At 43.9% G+C, this 16,492-nt stretch overlaps 1 protein-coding gene across 1 annotated transcript in view; it reads right to left on the bottom strand.

Moving 5' to 3' along the window:
* Window positions 1–1,016: 1,016 nt before the first annotated feature.
* The window catches only part of LOC311136961 (copine-2-like), a gene marked incomplete at both ends in the record, with an annotated part of 34,664 nt that continues 19,188 nt past the window's right edge, over window positions 1,017–16,492 (bottom strand). Inside the window, 2 exons of the mRNA XM_084171294.1 lie at window positions 1,017–1,124; window positions 1,582–1,818. Coding sequence (XP_084027420.1) covers window positions 1,017–1,124; window positions 1,582–1,818 — 345 coding nt within the window. The remainder of the gene's footprint in view (window positions 1,125–1,581; window positions 1,819–16,492) is intronic.

Genomic DNA, 16,492 nt, shown 5'->3' with positions numbered 1-16,492 from the left:
TCAAGGACAAGACTGCCACATCACATTCATACCAAACCTTAGAAAACATAAAGAAAGCAAGCCAGTGCTTTGTGGGCAATCTCAGATGCAATGTAGGTGGAAATATTTCTTTTTGATGCATCAGTGCAAATAATTCTGGATTTTAATGGACTTCTCCATTGAAATGTGTGTTTGATCATTGGAAGGTCGAGGCTTGGGGAGAAGAAAGTAAAGAGTTTTCTCTTTTGTCTATTTGGTATGAAGAGTTGGCGTGCATGAATGAATGTTGAATGATAAATGGAATTAAATTCAGTTTGAATAAAATGGAAGTGACTGTTTCTGTTTGTACTCATTCACGTGCATTCTTTAACCAATAAGAATAGTGTAGGGATACATTTCTCAGGGTGCTCTTTGGAGGAATCCTTGTTGGTACTGTAGTCACATCTTAAGAAAATCCTCTTCAGTTGGATAAAGTAAAAAATTGATTTAACCAGGCATATCCAGGATAAGGTTGTACTGATTGTTTCAAACTTTAACTTTCTAAAATGTTCCGCTTAATTTTTTTGTCAAGCAGAATTTATTCCTTGTGTTGGCTCGACCTTATGTTTCAGTCAAGCACACAGCACAGTGACATTTCTGTAAGTTTATTGACCTGAGTGGTAACAAATACATGGTGAACTTTATCAAATCAATAACACCTTCAAGGTACAGTACAAGTACAACAAATTACAATTCACTGCATAAAAGGTACATAAAAACTTTTCATAAACATTTTCTTTTGAAAACAGAACATTGTATAAATTTACATTCAGTATATGCATTTCTAATATTCCCTTTCCCTTCAGGGGGACTGCAAAGTAGTATTCTTTGACACACTGTATTTCTCTTCCACAAAGTCTTGCTTTCAGATAAGATGTTAAAAAATCTGATAAATACATATAAAAAAAACATTTCATGCACTTTTTCATTGTGTTTTTCTTGTAAACAGTGAGTAGATATTTGGAACATGCATGATGATGAACCAAGGCCTCAGCCTTTCACTCAGATGCTGTGTTGCTAGGCGACAGGTTCCTCTGTTTGAAGTACTGTGTGACCTGTTGCGGCAGCTCAGCCAATACTGATTTGGCTAAAGTTTCCTTCGGCGCCTGTGAGAACATGACAGAAAAATAAGTCACATTGAGAGCTCTAAATATCAGTGCTTCTACAATAAGAATGGATTAGAATCAACTTTAATCTAGTTAATGGTTTAGAAGTACGATATGCTATGAAAACCTGGCACTGCATCTCTCCATACTCTGTGTATGGAAATTGTTTCTCATTTCCAGCAGATGGACTGAAGCTAGGATGTGTTCTCTCCTACTGTTGAGGAAGTCACATGGCCTACAGATCGCCCACACCCACTCCCACTCCCAATGCAGTTTACACTCACAAAGTCTATCCATATCAGGATGTGTCATCTCTAATTTGTCCAGCAACAACCTGTCGTGATATCTGAGTATAGTGCAACAGGTTGACATTTAGACTACAGGGGAATAAATACAAGACTAACTTATACACCACTTTTGTTTCCCCCTAAGTGTATTAAACATATGAGACACTCACATTTCGGAAGTCCCTGAAGGGAACAAACTGCACGATGTCTCTGACTGCCTCCTCTCCTGTGTAGGAGCGTAACACACTGCTGTCCCCATCCAGGAACTCCATGGCAGCAAAGTCTGCATTGCCCACTCCAATAATGATGATTGACATGGGGAGCTTGGCTGCCTGAACAATGGCGTGGCGGGTCTCATCCATGTCACTGATTACCCCATCTGTGATGATCAGCAGAGTGAAATATTGCTGCAGGGGGAGAAAGAAAGAGAGAGAGAGGGAGGGAGTGAGGGAGAAGGGGGATTAAGCTTTGGGGATGATGTGAAGGAGACTTGAAGGGGAATATAATCATGTTGGGACAGAGCAGAAAAGACTGGACAAATTGTTCAGACAGAAATTACATTTAGCCAAAATGTATTAAACTGTTTGGTTTAGCCACATGGATTATGGTGTCAGTATGATGGCTACAACCACACCTCGGAGGTGGCACTTGTGCTGGAATAACAAGTTCATATGAATGCAATTCATGTCCAAGCTGTGTCCTCATTGTGAACTCACACAGCGCTCAGTAGACACACATTTCTTTAATTGCTTTTTATGCACATTAACTCCAAACACCCTAGAAGAGCACAGTCAGATTAGTGATGATTGCATTACATTGCAGAGATATTGTTGTACATGTGGAGAGTGAAGATGAGAAGGAGGAAGAAGGAGCTTCAATACTATCCCATTCCACTCCTGCAAAAGATGAGGGTGGGGGAAGGAGGATTTATATAGTCACACAATCCCCGTCTCCTGTTCTTTCTGCTGCAGTTTGCTGATAGTCATATTTAGCATGGAGATTTACATTTGCTCAGTGTTGCATCATAATGAAATCTTCCTCCAGATGTAAGACTGGTTAGAGAGCAGACAGCAGCATAGTCACACTGAATTATCTCACACACGACCTGCAGAATTAACTGACTGGAGCCCAAGAAAGACCCAGTCCCACACGCACAAATGTCAAAGGCTGTACTGGTCTTAAGGGATCCACAGATTTCTTAATCATACCGCGGCACGCAGCACAAAAGCAGTAAAAGCATGTCTATGTGTGATTGTCAACAGTGTGAGTCAGTGTAAAGCTATGGTCTGTTGAGCTTCATTCAGTCCTGTGGGTTTATTGTGGCCAGGTCCAAACCATGAGGGTCGGAGAGAGCAGCACTTGTGCAGGATGAGAGAGCCTCGAGCTGCCTCTCCAAACACAGCCACTGACACACAGACCCTCAGCAGTTCCCACGTTCCATACTCACACAGAAAACTTGTCTCTATGTAGAATACACCTTGCATAACAAAGACTAAAATAAACACAATTCCAAATGTTGCCTCTCTCTCTCTTCCAACCCACTGCTGCTTTCTGTTCTGAAAAGGAAACAAATCAATCTGACTGACATCAAATACCCTCCCTTCCAGTCCTGGTAATCATCCAAATGGGAGGGCTAGACCTATGTTCATAAAATACTGTGTTTTATTGTCCATCTCTGGCCATGCAAATTAATTTGTCAGTATAACAGACCACACAAACATGTCCCTCTGGGTGAAAAAAGCTATATTACTGCTTGGCTAGGTTTTGCTTTAAGTGTGGAATACAGACATTGAGGCATAAAGTGTGGAATACACACATCCAAAGGCCATGATTAACTCCCCTGGCATGGTTGATGTGATGCTGTGACGTCAAGCCCTGCGAGCCAATGTGTCACAGCTCCCCACCGTCCTCACACTAATCAGGGGCACTGGGCTAAGAAGAGAAGGGGGGCTGACTTATTTTCATCCTCTTCTTCACATTGCAAACACACACACAAAATACACACAGAAGCACATGTATGTGTGCTCACACATGCACATGCACACGCACACATTCACTCTCTCAATCGCACAAAAACATGCACAAACAGGGTTGGGGAGTAACGGATTGCATGTAATCCATTACATGTAACTGATTACAAAAAAAACTGTAATCCATTACGTTACCAGCTAAAATATTGTAATCAGATTACAGATACTTTAGGATTACTTTTAAGTTCAAGTCTGAAATTGCTCGTTCTGATATTTCTTAATTACTTTCTTTTAACTTTTTAGATTATGTGTGTATTGTTTTGTATTGCTAGGTAATACTGCACTGTTGGAGCTAGAAACACAAGCATTTCGCTGCACCTGCGATTACATCTGCAAATCTGTAAACATTGATTTGATTTTGGACAGCCAGTGAAAAATGCCTCTTGCAACAGCTGTATAGTGCAGATCCCAGCCTATGGAGTAAAAGTTTGAGGGAGTCCCTCCCTTGTAAACTCCTCCGTGGTATTGTCATGACTTGCCCTCATGGGCTGAGGATCAAAGATTCCTGCTAGGCAAAGGTTTGAACACCCCCTTTCCTGGGGGCCAGTTTTATGACTGGTCGTAAATTCCTTGCAGAGACTTTCTCTTCCTTGCCATGAAGTATTGGGAGAAAGGACCCCTTTGTTAACAAAGGAAGTCTTCCCGCCAAAACTCCAACATCCAAAAGTGGATAATGAAACAACATTCCTACTTAAAAGTATGTGGGAAATGGTTGGTGGGGACTTAAAGAACAATCATGTCAAATTCGTTACTATGTTGTTATGTCATTAAAGACAGTGGAACAACATAACTGTATCTCTTGGGGGGTACACTTCCCAGTTATGAGGTTTGCATCTATTTGTTGTATAAAACGAATGATTAAGTATAATAATACTTTTGTGAAGATAACAATGTGATTTTAGCATTCTAGATGAGATGATTGTTTTCCATATTGATTTGTTCTCAGTCAGTGGCCACGCCCAGATGAGCACAAACATGATGGAACGCCCCTTTTACCCCAAGTGCATAAAAAGCCTTGTGACGAAATTCACCTCAGACCAGCAGACGTGAAGCGTGAGCCAAACGTTGCAAATGGTTGAATTTCTACCAGACCAGTAAGCCCCACGGCTTAAAATGGTTGACACTCTACAAGACCAAGAAGCGTGAAGCTGAAGCTACACGTTACAAAATGGTTAGACTAGAAAGACCAGAAAACGTGAGAAATTAGTCCACACGTTTGAAATGGAGAAACTCTGAAACTCTCAACCTCTACACAAGGTGAAGGAGAAGACAATGCACTAGACCTTATCATTTCAGTCTGCAGCTGGCATGTATAGTCATCTAGAGAACTTTCACTAAAGACACGAGTTGGAAAGGACAATCCCTCTCCGACAACCGCTGATACATCTGAAGTATCCATCCTAACCACCACTACCAAGGACATTGAGATCTTTGGTGGGCAAACCAGTGTCCTACATCATCAACTCAACTATCGAGGACAGCAACACGTAAATACATGTTGCATTTCTAATCCGAATGAGCGTTATTAGGGTGCGTAAGTATTATGATTACTGTGAGCATAGTCTCCAAAGTAACCAAGATAGTTTGAATCTCTCTCTCCCTTCCATTCTGACCCTCCTTCTACCCAAACAGTCATGCGATTGTTAGTCCAGTCCAATTGGGACCTATTTTCATTGTATTACGTTAGTAATCAATAACCTATGTGTGTTTGTATTGTGTTATTATTTAGTTAGTTAGTAAATAAATAATTAAGACAATTTGTGTATTGCTGATTCATCAATAAGGTTAGGGTTTTTGCAGGTTCAAGGATTATGCGACGTTCAGAATGAGACTGATAAGAGGTAATTATTTAATAAGTGACTGTTATCGATATATAACATATATCTTCTAAGAGTTTAATTCGGGAGATGGTAACTCGTTAAACAACTTCTTCCGTGGTGCCCCAAATTCCTAATAAGTTAATTGTTACATGATTAATTTAATCGAGTGACAATTAAACATAGTTAGGTGATTCGATAAATAACAGTCATACATTAAAGTAAGTCACATCAGGACAGTATTGTGCTCCATCCATACTGTCAAAAACGAGTTTCATTTAAGAAGACCATGAGTAGGGCTTTTATTGCTCCGTCTAATTCATGCTGATTCCAAAAGAAACAACTAAAGGCTTAATGGAACCATCAGCGGCGGTCCGCCCATTAGGGCGTTATGGGCAGCACCTCACTTGTGATTGTATTTTATAAAATAAAAATGGATTATGTTTGAAATGCTCATTAAAATGCAGTAAAAGTGTACATATTCCTGTTTAAAAAATATATTGTTCAAAACAAGCTGTTCAGTTACTTACTACTCTGCCCCTCAGTGACTGCCAGGCAGCTCCGCCTCCATGGGTGCATAGGCAATGCGAACATTGCTTGGATTGCTTTGCCAGCCATTTGCCATGAAGGGGAACTGTCCCAATGAAATCGCAGGATTTCGTAGCATAAATTATAACAGCACAAAGTAAATGGATGGTCCTGGGGCGCTCATGTGCGTTCAATCAGAACTTCTGGGTCTTCTCTAGTCTCCTCCTCTCAATGAGTCTCTCGTGCCCAGTGTTGACCCGTCATTAAGGTTTTGAGCCCTACCTGTTAAGCAATTTTTTATATATATCATTGGCCTATTTTGCATGTTATTTTGGCATTCATTCGTGTTACATATCAGTTTGCAAACAATGTAAAAGAAATATATATATATAATCCTTGAGTTAATAAAGACACATACAAACATGGTCTCTTGAGTAAGGCAGCTCCAAAATGCAGGTGTTTCAGCCTAGCTCAGTGCTTTCTGTGATGGATGGGCAGCCAGCGAAAGCACAGATCTTAGACGTTGGTAATTTTCTCTAGTTGTGCCGTGATTGGCTCAGTGCTCTGTCAATCATGGGGACACTGATTTGTCTGTTTGACAGCCAGATGGTGAAGCGTGATTCATCACTGCCCAGAACGTGTTTCCACTGCTCCAGAGTCCAATGGTGGCGAGCTTTACACCACTCCACCTGACGCTTGGTATTGCGCACGGTGATCTTAGGTTTTTGTGCTGACGTTGCTTCCAGAAGCAGTTTTGAACTCGGTAGTGATTATTGCAACAGAGGACAGACAATGTTTATGCGCTACGCGCTTCAGCACTCAGCGGTCCCGTTCTGTGAGCTTGAGTGGCCTACCACTTTGCGGCTGAGCCGTTGTTGTTACAATAACAGCACTTACAGTTGACTGGGGCAGCTTTAGCAGGGCAGAAATTTGACGAACTGACTTGTTGGAAAGGTGACATCCTATGGCTGTGTGCTCAATTTTATACACCTGTCAGCAACGGGTGTGGCTGAAATATCAGAATCCACTAATTTGAAGGGGTGTCCATATACTTTTGTATATACACTACCGGTCAAAAGTTTTAGAGCACCTACTCATTCAAGGGTTTTTCTTTATTTTTACTATTTTCTACATTGTAGAATAATAGTGAAGACATCAAAACTATGAAATAACACATATGGAATCATGTAGTAACCAAAAAAGTGTTAAACAAATCAAAATATATTTTATATTTGAGATTCTTCAAATTACCACCCTTTGTCTTGATGACAGATTTGCACACTCTTGGCATTCTCTCAACCTGCTTCACTTGGAATGCTTTTCCAACAGTCTTGAAGGCATTCCCACATATGCTGAGCACTTGTTGGCTGCTTTTCCTTCACTCTGCGGTCCGACTCATCCTAAACCATTTCAATTTGGTTGAGGTTGGGGGATTGTGGAGGCCAGGTCATCTGATGCATCACTCCATCACTCTCCTTCTTGGTAAAATAGCCCTTACACAGCCTGGAGGTGTGTTGGGTCATTGTCCTGTTGAAAAACAAATGATAGTCCCACTAAGCCCAAACCAGATGGGATGGTGTATTGCTGCAGAATGCTGTGGCAGCCATGCTGGTTAAGTGTGCCTTGAATTCTAAATAAATCACAGACAGTGTCACCAGCAAAGCACCGCCACATCATAACACCTCCTCCTCCATGCTTGCTCGTGTCCATTGCTCGTGTTTCTTGGCCCAAGCAAGTCTCTTCTTATTATTGGTGTCCTTTAGTAGGGATTTCTTTGCAGCAATTCGACCATGAAGGCCTGATCCACACAGTCTCCTCTGAACAGTTGATGTTGACATGTGTCTGTTACCTGAACTCTGTGAAGTATTTATTTGGGATGCAATTTCTGAGGCTGGTAACTCTAATGAACTTTTCCTCTGCAGCAAAGGTAACTCTGGGTCTTCCTTTCCTGTGGTGGTCCTCATGAGAGCCAGTTTCATCATAGCGCTTGATGGTTTTTGCAACTGCACTTGAAGAAACGTTTAAAGTTCTTGAAATCTTCCGGATTGACTGACCTTCATGTCTTAAAGTAATGATGGACTGTCATTTCTCTTTGCTTATTTGAGCTGTTCTTGCATAATATGGATTTGGTATTTTACCAATTAGGGCTATCTTCTGCATTTCTGCGTTTCCCGTGGTGTTGGGGCTTCCCTGGTTAACATCTCATGACCCCAACATTTCATGGCAACAGAGGGCTCTCAAGGGATGGTCTGATCAGTGTTTCGTGCGGTGTGTGAATGTTTCCGTAGGGGCAACGACGGTGGAAAGCCCGAACCAAGTTCCCACCATGCACATTCCACCTGAGCATGCCGATTTGGCACTCGCCTTCTGTAAAAAGAAGGTGACTCAATTACCACCTCATCGACAGGAGGATTGTGCGATAGACCTCCAAGTAGGCGCTGCGCTTCCGCGTAGTTATGTGTATCCTCTGTCTCAGGAGGACACGGCGGCTATGGAGACATACGTCACCGAATCTCTGAGACAGGGATACATACTGCCGTCCACTTCCCCTGCGTCCTCGAGTTTCTTTTTTGTGAAGAAGAAGGATGGGGGTTTACGCCCGTGTATTGATTACCGTGGTCTCAATCAGATAACCATCAAATACAGCTATCCTCTCCCTCTGATTGCTAGTATGACGGAGTCATTACACAGGGCGCGATTCTTCACAAAATTGGATCTCAGGAGCGCGTACAACCTGGTGTGCATTAGGGAGGGAGATGAGTGGAAGACAGCATTCAGTACCACCTCGGGTCACTATGAGTACCTCGTCATGCCATACGGTTTAATGAATGCTCCTTCAGTCTTCCAATCATTTGTGGACGAGATTTTCCGGGACTTGCATGGACAGGGTGTAGTGGTGGATATTGATGACATTCTAATATACTCCGCTACACGAGCCGAGCATGTGTCCCTGGTGCGTTGAGTGCTTGGTAGACTGTTAGAGCATGACCTGTATGCGATGGCAGAGAAATGTCTGTTCTTCCAGGAGTCCATCTCCTTCCTGGGACATCGGTTGTCCGCGTCAGGGGTGGAGATGGAGATTGACTGCGTTTCTGCCGTGCATAATTGGCAGACTCCCACCACGGTGAAGGAGGTGCAGCGGTTCTTGGGTTTTGCCAATTACTACCGGAGGTTTATCCGGGGCTTTGGACAGGTAGCAGCTCCCATTACCTCCCTGCTAAAGGGGGGTCCGGTGCGTCTGCAGTGGTCGGCTGAGGCGGACAGGGCATTTAGACATCTGAAGGACCTGTTTACCTCGGCTCCGGTGCTGGCACATCCGGATCCCTCTTTGGCGTTCCAAGTTGAGGTGGATGCGTCCGAGGCTGGGATCAGCGCTGTGCTGTCTCAGCGCTCGGGTACGCCACCAAAACTCCGCCCCTGTGCTTTCTATTCTAAGAAGCTCAGTCCGGCGGAGCGCAATTATGACGTGGGGGACAGGGAGCTGTTGGCTGTGGTTCAGGCCCTGAAGGTGTGGAGGCATTGGCTTGAGGGGGCTAAACACCATTTTCTCATTCTGACTGACCATCGTAACCTGGAGTACATCCGGGCAGCGAGGAGGCTGAACCCTCGCCAGGCAAGGTGGTCTATGTTTCTCTCCCGATTTGAATTTAAGCTCACCTATAGACCAGGGTCACAGAACGCTAAGGCAGACGCCCTGTCCCGACTATATGACACAGAGGAGAGGTCCATTGAGCCCACTCCCATACTCCCAGAGTCTTGTCTGGTGGCACCGGTGGTGTGGGAGGTTGATGCGGACATCGAGCGGGCGTTACGTACCGATCCTACTCCCCCACAGTGTCCAGAGGGTCGGAGGTACGTGCCGCTCGAGGTTCGCGATCGATTTATATATTGGGCTCACATGTCACCCTCCTCTGGTCATCCTGGTATTGGTCGGACAGTGCACTGCCTTAGTGGGAAGTACTGGTGGCCCACTTTAGCTAAGGACGTGAGGGTTTATGTTTCCTCCTGCTCGGTGTGCGCCCAGTGTAAGGCGCCTAGACACCTGCCCAGAGGGAAGTTACAACCCCTACCCGTTCCACAACGGCCGTGGTCTCACCTATCGGTGGATTTTGTCACGGACCTTCCCCCCTCCCAGGGGAACACGACGATCTTGGTCGTTGTGGATCGGTTTTCGAAGGCCTGCCGTCTCATTCCTATGCCAGGTCTCCCTACTGCCCTACAAACTGCTGACGCCCTGTTCACACACGTTTTCCGGCACTACGGGGTGCCTGAGGATATAGTGTCTGATTGGGGTCCCCAGTTCACCTCTAGAGTCTGGAGGGCGTTTATGGAACGTTTGGGGGTCTCGTTTAGCCTTACCTCAGGTTTTCACCCCGAGAGTAACGGACAGGTGGAGAGAGTGAACCAGGATGTGGGTAGGTTTCTGAGGTCCTATTGCCAGGACCGGCAGGAGGAGTGGTCAGGATATATTCCCTGGGCAGAGATAGCCCAAAACTCACTCCGCCACTCCTCCACTAACCTTACGCCTTTCCAGTGTGTGCTAGATTATCAGCCGGTCCTGGCACCTTGGCATCAGAGCCAGATCGAAGCCCCTGCGGTGGACGAGTGGTTTCGGCACTTGTAAGAAACCTGGAACGCTGCGCATGTCCATCTGCAGCGGGCTATCAGGCGGCAAAAGGCGAGCGCCGATCGCCACCGCAGTGAGGCTCCGGTGTATGCACCGGGAGATCGGGTCTGGCTCTCGACACGAAACCTGCCCCTTCGCCTGCCCTGCCGGAAGCTGGGTCAGCAGTTTGTGGGGCCATTTAAAGTCCTGAGGAGATTGAACGAGGTATGCTATAGGTTACAACTGCCCATTAATTACCGCATTAACCCCTCGTTCCATGTGTCTCTCCTCAGGCCGGTGGTGGCTGGTCCACTCCAGGAGAGTGAGATACGAGAGGCTCCTCCGCCCCCGTTGGACATCGAGGGGGCTCCGGTGTACTCAGTCCGTTCCATCTTGGATTCGAGGCGTCGGATGGGGGGCCTGCAGTACCTCGTGGAGTGGGAGGGGTACGGTCCGGAGGAACGGTGCTGGGTCCCTAGGAGGGACATCCTAGATCCCTCCACGTTGAGGGACTTCCACCGGAGTCATCCGACTCGCCCTGCTCCGCGTCCTCCTGGCCGTCCCCGAGGCCGGGGTCGGCGCACGGCTGGAGCCGCGCGTCAAGGTGGGGGTACTGTCACGGAATCAGCCGAGGCTGCCCCTCCTCCTTGCTCGGGCAGGCTTCGGCGTTCGTCGTCCCCGGAGTACTAGCTGCCACCGATCTATGTTTCGGTGTTTGTCTAGTTTGTCCTGATTGTTTTCACCTGTTTCCCATTATGTTATATTGTATTCCCTTTATAACCCCCTGTCTCTCATTGGTTATTGTGTGTGATTGTTTTCCGTCAGGTCGGCAGTGCTGGTTGTATGCGTTTATTGTTCCTCCCTGTTTGGAGTTTTGTTTTGTACTTTCTTTACTGTGTTGAGTAAAGTACGTTCTGCCAGTAGTTCGGTGTCCTGCGCTTGACTTCGTTTCCCGCATACACGTCACCTTGACAGCAATGATTCTCTACACTTGCTTGTTTTGTCACATAAACTGAAATTAGGTGAACTAGCAACCAGAAAATGGCGGAGCGATTTCTGCATATTGCACCTTTAACTGGCTAGCACATAATGCTTTGTGACATTATGTTAGCTAGCTATCCCCAGTTAGATAATGTGTTTTCACTTATTGCATCTTCATGCTGCTTGTTGCGTTCTCCCTGGTGCTCGTCTGTGAGCTGGCAGCTCGTTCTAAATAGTATAATCTAATCTGTTCAATACTGTGGCAGCATGTGCAGCAGTGGTCATCTGATTTTTGACATGCAAAAGTGAAATAGGTGTATTTATACTATTGTTCAAATGCACAGATCGCTTTATACATTATATCTTCTCATGGAAACTACCGGTAGTTTCGAAAACTTGGCATCATATTTCTGTCATGCTGCTTTGTTGGTAATTGCAACCACCTGTCACGCCCTGGCTCTGGGGACACTTGTATGTTGAGCCAGGGTGTGCATTTCATTTGTTTAGCTAGTATGTGTATTTCTATGTTGGCCTGAGTGGCTCCCAATCAGAGGCAACGAGTGTCAGCTGTCGTTGGTTGTCTCTGATTGGGAGCCATATTTAAACTGTCTGTTTCCCATTTGTGTTTGTGGGATCTTGTTTCAAGTCTGTTTATGTTAGACCGTGAACTGTCACGTATCGTTTGTTGTTTTGATCGTGTCTCTAATTAAAGAGTATGTTTGCCTGCAACGCTGCGCCTTGGTCCTCATCTTTGGTAGACGATCGTGACACCACCTCGCGCCCTGGGTATTCAGCCAATCAGCGGCCGCTACTGGGACACATGCTTAAACTCACTTTTGATAGACTTCAACAGCTGCAAATTATCAAGATATCAAAGTGTCACCCATAGAGATCCTATTAAATTAATTAAGTATTCTAATTCCTAATCTATGGTGTCACCAACAAAAATGTAAACACTAGGTCTATAGCAAATGCAGCATATGGCATTCATTTTTCACACCATGCAAATACCACTTTCCGGTAGTGCTAAAAGCATGCCATTCCATGAGAGCAGCATTTCTTTTTCAACCATGTTTTGAAGCAATGAGCCCAATAAGTCTTCCGTGACAAAAACATAAACAACAGAGTAGGCTAATAAATCCTTTGTTTTGGGGTTTTGTTTAGGTAAAACAATTAGACTAATCTATATTTCCAAGTCCTGTTCTTGAAGATCAAGAGGTATTTAATTCATTGGAATGACTGGAAATCTGACAGACTTAGGTTTTTAATGTAAATATAAAGCCTAATCATTTTATTATCTGTATTGAAGTAGAAAGCAATGTGTTAGAAGCGTACATAATCCATAAAGTAAAATGCAACATTCATTTACGGCCAGCTACAGTGAGCTCCAAAAGTATTGGGGCAGTGACATATTTTGTTGTTGTTTTGGCTCTGTACTCCAGCACTTTGGATTTGGAATGATACAATGACTACGTGGTTAAAGTGCAGACAGACAGCTTTAATTTTAGGGTATTTTCATCCATATCGGGTAAACCGTTTAGAAATTACAGCACTTTTTGCACAAAGTCCCCCCATTTTAGGGGACCAAAATTATTGGGACAAATTCACTTATGTGTAATAAAGTAGTAAAAAGTTAAGTATTTGGTCCCATATTCCTAGCACGCAATGACTACATTAAGCTTGTGACTGTACAAACTTGTTGGATGCATTTGCTGTTTGTTTTGGTTGTGTTTGAGAGAGTTTTGTGCCCAATAGAAATGAATGGTGTCATTTTGGAGTCACTTTTATTGTAAATAAGAATAGAATATGTTTCTAAACACTTCTACATTCATGTGGATGCTACCCAGTGCTTGACTTGGGATGAAAAAGGTACAGGAGGTGTCTTTTTTCAAGTCGGTCCATTAGAATGCTAGAAATACTAGAATACAGTATTCTATAGAGACCTCTGATAATTCACTAAATAAAGGGTTAACACATTTTGACAGATGGAATTTCATGACTTTTCCATGACTTCTCCATTACAACCATATTTCCATGACCAATAATTGGTGGAGTCTCTATGTAGCCTACATAAAAAGTCAGCATAAATGTGGTATTGACACTAGAAGGCTGATGGTCTCTGATCCCACGTAGGCCTATTATCTCCTGCCGTTGTGCCCTTGATCAAGGCACTTAACCCCCCACAAAGTAGAATAACTGCACTGTTAGGCTACTGTATGAAACACATGTGGTCAACCCTCCATCTGGAGAGCTACTGGGTGTGCTAGCTTTTCATCCAGCCCTGAAACACACCTGAGTGTCCTGTTTAGCAGCTGATGTTTAGGCTACATAGTCATTGTATATTTTTTCAAATCCAAAGTGCTGGAGTACAGAGCCAAAACAACAACAAAAAATGGTCACTGTCCCAATATTTTGGAGCTCACGCTATGTAAACTATAACATTGATTTATCTTGCAATAGATGTCGTTCAAATTGGTAATATTCATTTTTGTCTTCGTTTAATGCCTCTGAAGGGGAAAGCAATCTAAAAGTAACTGAAAGTAATCAGATTATGTTACTGAGTTTGGGTAATCCAAAGTTACATTATTGATAACATTTTTGGACAGGTAACTAGTAACTGTAAAGGATTACATTAAGAAAGTAACCCACCCAACACTGTGCACAAATATGCATGCTTTTACTCAAATACACACAGACAGAGTTCACAAACACAGCAACACACACACACGGCTTGGCTATTGTCTGTACTAACTGCTCTCTAGTAATCTCTGTAGTCTTGTCAGTAGTTTCCTCCCATACAAACACAGTCCCTCAGATATGCTGGCTGTTGCGCCCCCTTGCTCCTGCCTGCTTCCCGTCAGATGGGCCACCAGAGTTGGCCTGTGTTTGATAGCAGCCCCCGCTCCCATGCTGTGGACGCTGTGAAGTCTGCTCCTTTAATGTACTTACAGGCATGCTCATTAATGAATCATTATCTAAGAGACAGAGACAGACACATCTACTGCGCCGAAGCACAGCCGATTTGCACACACTCATACACACCCACAATCATTATCCAAGGCAGGGACAGGGACAGACATCTACAGTGCCTAGCAGGTGATTTGCGAGTGCACACATACACACTCCAACGTATTTATCTATCTCTTCCGTTTCTAAAACCTTGTGAAGTGAACACAATAGCTAATTTATCTTGTTTTTACAGTGAATATACCGGCAAATTGCAGCAAAATTCTCCTTGGTCTTTCTCTATTTCCCACTTGTTTCTCTCCTATTCTCTGGGGTGACAGGGTGCAATTAGGGACAAAAAGCTCCCAGGAGCCTCTAAAGGATGCTTAATAATAACAAGCTATTACTTGTCAAACCCACATGCTGTGTACATCTGAATGTGAAGCCAGGAAACAGAAGGTCCAGTGAGGGGTCTGGGCTGTATTTTCACTATTTTTAGGGTTTATGAATGTTAGCTACTGTATATCCTTCACTTTGACATTGTGTCCTGGTCAGTCTTCCTTCCCTGGAGGAAAATACTCTTTAACTGTCTCATTCTAGTCTGTTCACACTAGAGTCTCATGTGTCTCAGTTGGTAGAGCATGGCGCTGTCAAGGTTGTTGGTTCGATTCCCACGGGGAAAAAGTATGAATATTTATGCACTCACTACTGTAAATCCAGAGCATCTGTTAAATGACAAATGTAAGAGTCACTGGGCTCGTTTGAGTGGTAATGAGAAAGCAACAGACTGTAGGCTAAAGTCGAGGTGGTTTTCCAATAGCAGGGGTTGGTGCAACATGGCAGCGTTGCCATTGTTTATAAAAGTTGTTCTTTATAATGTCGAAATAAACATGTCTCCAACCTCCATATCACACACTCATAAACATGAGTGTCACGTTCGCATGGGTCGAACAATAACACCCTAATGATTGGTTGACAATAGAGCCTCCCACAATGCAGGTGATGGCTGCAGGATGAAGTTGGTGAAGAGCAAGTGTAGAAACTTGCAGTTGACTGCAGCCAAAACTTCATGATCTTTGATCACATGACTTTTGATCACATGTAGGCGCAAGTCAGACAATTTGTATCCCCATAATGCAACACACTTTGAAAGGCGGTGACCAACGATGGTACCCGACTTGACAAAAGTGATCTTCTCGAACGCGGCCACTGTCACAACCTTGCTGTCACATTCTCCAGTGCTGCATCTCTGTCTAGAGTCAGAACCTCTCCTGTAGCAGAGACAGACAGAGAGACCATTCTGTTGGACTGCAAACAGAATGGAGCAGAACTCTGGGTCTTTGCCTCATTAGTCATTAAAACCCACAAAAGGAAAAGAGGGAACATTTGTTCACTGAATCACTATAATTGAAAGGGGGATTTTAATGGCTGCTCTCCTCTCCTCTGGGCTGGTAATAAGAGTGATTTTCAAAATGCCTCTGCTGTCTTTGAACTGACAACCAGAATCAGAGTTTTGAGGTTTCTCACACAGCAATTAGGATCTGTTAGTGCTGGATCCAACTCCCAGTCTTACCTACCAAAACACACACACACACACACATACACACACTCACAAAACACAAAACACACAGCTTGCTGATAGGCCCATGTGAACAGCAGTAAGGGGACTCATTATTTTCTAATTACAGCATGCTGAGCAGCTCTGAGGGGAACAAGCCTGTCTGATAGACACAGGAAACAATTGTTCCTACAGGGAAGGCTGTCCAATGAGCTGGACTCTTTACACTGTAACTGTTATGACTTTACCAATAAGCTAGAGTCTGTTATGTCTCATTATGCATGAGAGGCAGAGTACAGAGCACTATTGTTGTAAAAACAGGCATGAGTACAAAGTGTTTGGATAGGGTGCATATAGAGTCGATGTTGTAGTCATCACTCAAGATATTTCCAATATTGTTAAATATGTTTTTTAAGTTGTTTCAGCTAGGGTGAGGGTAAGTTTCCATGGATATGGAATCTTTCTATAAAAACCTCTACCCCGGAACAAGAAGACGTTATGTAATGGCTCAGTGGTAGGGTACTAGTGGGTAACTAGCCCCCCCCCTAAGAACAATGTCTAATTGCTGACACAAAAAAGCAATGTTTGTAAAAAAAAAAAATTGGTATGTGGATG

Source organism: Coregonus lavaretus (assembly GCF_964263955.1).
Source record: "Coregonus lavaretus genome assembly, chromosome: 11".
NCBI classification, from domain to species: domain Eukaryota; kingdom Metazoa; phylum Chordata; class Actinopteri; order Salmoniformes; family Salmonidae; genus Coregonus; species Coregonus lavaretus.
Note: the sequence above shows the minus strand (reverse complement) of the source record. Positions and strands in the feature narration are given on the sequence as shown.